The 4,607-nt window shown below is 42.2% G+C and overlaps 1 protein-coding gene across 1 annotated transcript; it reads left to right on the top strand.

Annotated features, from left to right (window-relative positions):
- Positions 1 to 447: 447 nt before the first annotated feature.
- LOC105539823 (putative male-specific lethal-3 protein-like 2) lies at positions 448 to 3,433 on the top strand. The gene is made up of 2 exons (XM_011980275.1): positions 448 to 559; positions 1,500 to 3,433. The coding sequence occupies exon 2, from the start codon at positions 1,655 to 1,657 to the stop codon at positions 2,786 to 2,788; it is 1,134 nt and encodes a 377-aa protein (XP_011835665.1). The 5' UTR covers positions 448 to 559; positions 1,500 to 1,654; the 3' UTR covers positions 2,789 to 3,433.
- Positions 3,434 to 4,607: the final 1,174 nt, after the last annotated feature.

Genomic DNA, 4,607 nt, shown 5'->3' with positions numbered 1-4,607 from the left:
CTTCGTATTACACTTAGGATTTTTAAAGTAGGGAATAATATTAAATTTATCTTTGCAAGTATAAATAGTAATAAAAACTCCTAAATAACGCTTGTATCAAAGAAGGAAACAAAAGGAAAATCACTAACTGGTACTCGACGAATAGATAGCCTTAAATGCATTTATTAGCAAACAAAAGTAAGTGGAAGTAAATTCATTATGCTTTCAATTCAAGAAATGATTTTAGAACAGTTTAACCTAAGTTAAAAGGAAGAAAAGAATACAGTCAAGAAATTAAAGAAAATAAAAACAAAAACGTGTAGGGTAGATAAAGAAACATTAAGCGCTGGTTCCTTTAAAAGACCAGTAAAACAGATAAAGTTCAACAATATAATTAAGAAAAGAGAGACAACGGATACATAAATAAATAGCATTAGAAATTAAACGGGACTTCCGCCCGGCATACCGGATCGCGCATGCGCCGTCGGGAGCGTCGCGCGCGCCCTGTCGCGTAGCCAGCGCTACGTGTGCGCCCGGAACGCAGACGCCAGGCGCCCGCGGAGGAGGCTTCTTAACCACGGTGGGTTTCTCTCTTCGCGTTAAATCTCTCCTGCTCTGCGGCCCAGTGCCGCGTGGGCTCCCGTGGGACGCTCCCGTCGGACGCCGTCTGACCTAGATTGTTAACGTTATTGTTGGGAAAGGCGAAAAAGGCAGCGAGATCCCAGAATACCAGAGCCATTGTAGTGGTTGGAACGGAAGTTGGGATAGATGGGTAGCCGAAGATCGTGTGCTTTGTGAGCCCAGTGAAAATCGTAGATTGGCCGGGCGCGGTGGCTCACGCCTGTAATCCCAGCAGTTTGGGAGGCCGAGGCGGGCGGATCACGAAGTCAGGAGTTGGAGACCAGCCTGGCCAACATGGTGAAACTCTGTCTCTACTAAAAATATAAAAAAATAGCTGGGTGTGGTGGCGAACGCCTGTAATCCCAGCTACTCGGGAGGCTGAGGTAGGAGAATCGTTTGAACCCGGGAGGCGGAGGTTGCAGTGAGCCGAGATCACGCCGTTGCACTCCAGCCTGGTTGGCAGGGCGAGACTCTGTCTCAAAAAAAAAGAAGAAGAAAAGAAAAGAAAATCGTAGATTAGGGGCAGGGCACGGTGGCTCACTCCTGTAATCCCAGCACTTTGAGAGGCAAAGGTGGGCAGATCACTTGAGGTCAGGAGTTCGAGACCTGCCTGGTCAACATGGTGAAACCCCGTCTCTGCTAAAAATACAAAACAATTAGCAGGGCATGGTGGTGGGCGCCTATAATCCCAGCTACTCTGGAGGGTGAGGCAGGAAAATTGCTTGAACCCCGGGAGGCGGAGGTCAGTGTGGAAACGCTGTCACAAAAAAAAAGAAAGAAAAGAAAATCATAGATTACAGCATAAATTGGCAAGAAAATTTGTAGCTCACCTGAGGAGCAAGAGAGAAAGAAGCAGCCCCTCCAGGTTGCCTGGTGCTGACTCTGTCTTTTTTTAAAAGGCCTTTCCATCGAAGAAAGAGATGAAAATGATGAAAACTCATTAAGCAGTTCCTCCGACAGTAGTGAAGACAAGGATGAAAAAGTAAGTGAAGAAAGTGATACTGAAGAAAAGACTGAAGTGAAAGAAGAACCGGAGCTTCAAACAAAAAGGGAAATGGAAGAAAGAACAGTAACTCTAGAAATCCCTGAAGTTTTGAAGAGGCAGCTGGAGGATGATTGTTACTACATTAATCGGAGGAAACGGTTAGTGAAACTTCCATGCCACACCAACATCATAACGATTTTGGAATCCTATGTGAGGCATTTTGCTATCAGTGCTGCCTTTTCAGCCAATGAGAGGCCTCGTCACCATCACGCTATGCCACATGCCAACATGAATGTGCCTTATGTCCCAGCAGAAAAGAATGTTGACCTTTGTAAGGAGATGGCGGATGGATTAAGAATAACTTTTGATTACACTCTCCCGTTGGTTTTACTCTATCCCTATGAACGAGCTCAGTATAAAAAGGTGACTGCATCTAAGGTTTTTCTTGCAATTAAGGAAAGTGCCACAAATACTAGTAGGAGCCAGGAGAAGCTCTGTCCCAGAGAGAGAGATTTGTTGAATCCATCCAGGCCGCAGTCAACAGAGAGTCCGTCAACCACTGGTGAACGAGCCACCCCCAAAAGGCGCAAAGCCGAGCCGGAAGCAGTGCGGTCTCTGAGGCGGTCCTCGTCCCACACGGCCAACTGTGACAGGCTTTCTAAGAGCAGCACCTCACCTCAGCCCAAGCGCTGGCAGCAGGACATGTCCACCAGCATGCCCAAGCTGTTCCTGCACCTGGAAAAGAAGACACCTGTGCGTAGCAGATCATCTTCACCTAATCCTCTGACTCCTAACCAGAGTCAGGGAATAGAAGGGAGTGCTGCATTTGCTGGCTTTGAAGGGAGAAGAACTAATGAAATAAATGAGGTCCTCTCCTGGAAGCTCGTACCTGACAATTACCCACCAGGTGACCAGGCGCCTCCACCCTCTTACATTTACGGGGCGCAACATTTGCTGCGATTGTTTGTAAAACTTCCAGAAATTCTTGGAAAAATGTCCTTTACTGAGAAGAATCTGAAGGCTTTATTGAAGCACTTTGATCTCTTTGTGAGGTTTTTAGCAGAATACCACGATGACTTCTTCCCAGAGTCGGCTTATGTCGCTGCCTCTGAGGTGCATTACAGCACCAAGAACTCCCAGGCAGTCTATAAAAGCGTTGATGGTTCTGTAAGAACAACTGCTCCATCTAGCATGGCGTTCTGAGTTCCAGGTAAACAACTAACAAGGTGGTGGGTCTTTACCCAGAGCACAAAACACTGCCCACCTGGGGGCTTTGACAGAGGTGGTCCCGTTTGAGTTCCCCACATACTGTAGTTACTCTGTGTAGAATTATTTCCTAGGTGCCTGAAAGTGTTCTGACGTGACACTTGCTACGTTGTAGGCCATCTGTGATGGCAGGAAAAAAGCAACTGTGTTCACAGTGAAATGTTCGTGGAAGTATACATAGGTTAGGCCATTTCAGTAGACATTGCAGTTAGTTAGCAAGAACCACATTGTTTCCTTATTAGCATTAAACAAAGTCGTTTTTGCAAATTGGTTTCATTCTCTTGATGATGCTAAACTAAACTAAACTCTGTCCAACAAGGTTTAGTTTGTACTTGAAAACCTCAAAGTAGTCTTGAAGTATTTTAGAGGGAATCCATATTGATGGCAAAAGAAAATTTGCAACTATAATTTGCTTCTAACGGTTCCCTCTCTGTGAAACATTATTTTTGGTGAGCTAAAGAAAGCATTGCTTTTCTTGTTTGCAATTTTACAGCTATACTCTTTTGTGTAATTTTATGGTTTCCTTTCTGTAAAATGTTCTTTTTGGTGATCTAAATAAAGCCTGTCTTGTTTGAAAAAAAAAAAAAAAAAATCAGAGCCATAACTACAGATACAATGACGACTGGAATATAAGAGAATGCTATATATTCATTTAAACCAGTAAATTTGAAAGTCTTGACAAAAATGAATGATTACTTAGGAAAATATATATTATATAAACTGGCTCCCCCCAAAAAAGTAGGTATTCCTCATTGTGGCAGCTGACAGCCCCAAAGGTAGAAATTAAAACTAACCCACATATTTATTGCACACTATCTATGCTGACTTTTAATGTAAATTTTAGACCACATAAGCTTTAGCCTTTAGAGTCAGAAATTCCTTAGGTGCTAGCCCACAAATTGCTACATGAGAGAAAACAGAAAAGATGTCACTTTCTGCGATCCTAACAGAAAGCCCACAGAGGAATATCTTCCCATTGTGGCTTCAGTAGCATCAAATAGGAAAGTGATAATACTGTGAGAGAATGATGTGCCACCCACAATATCTGAAGTACAAAGACAAAGCTGGATGTATTTTTGGTTAGTTAATTACAAACCTGTAAGAGTCCAGATGCATTCTTCCTAGATTATCATAATTTTTATGTCCATGAAAGGATAAGCTGTGTCACAAGGCTAAGAACTTGAACTGTGCTAGTCCAAATTGAGATGTGCTCCTAAGTGTGAGGTTAGAGCACTGGAGTTTGAAGACTTAGTATGTAAAAATAAATGTAACATATCTCGTTAATAATTTTTAGCATTGGTTAAATGTTGAACTGATGATATTTTAGATACACTGGGTTAAATAAAATGTTTTAAAAATACCTTCACCTATTTCTTTTTACTTTTAAAAAATGTTAATATTTTAAAAACTTAAAATGACCAATGTGTCTCACATTATATTTTTAATGGACAGTGATGCTCTTAAAAGTATTACCTCTATGGCATGGCATACGTCAAAAACTCATGGTCTTTTTTAGCTATTCTTTGATCCAATATCGAAGGCTTAGCTTCATGTATCCAAGCAGGTACAGGCCTCCACTAAATTAGTCAAAGCATCTTTTGGTCTTGTACTAGGATTACCTTTAAATCTGATGTTAACATATGCAGCAAATCCCTGCTGTTAATAGACACCACCCGACATCTTTCTGCTATTTACTAATTTGATTGTTACTCTTTCCCTCACATATTACCATACTCGTATGTAACACACTCAGTCT

The sequence above is a fragment of the Mandrillus leucophaeus genome, unplaced genomic scaffold (assembly GCF_000951045.1).
Source record: "Mandrillus leucophaeus isolate KB7577 unplaced genomic scaffold, Mleu.le_1.0 Scaffold21, whole genome shotgun sequence".
NCBI lineage: Eukaryota > Metazoa > Chordata > Mammalia > Primates > Cercopithecidae > Mandrillus > Mandrillus leucophaeus.
Note: the sequence above shows the minus strand (reverse complement) of the source record. Positions and strands in the feature narration are given on the sequence as shown.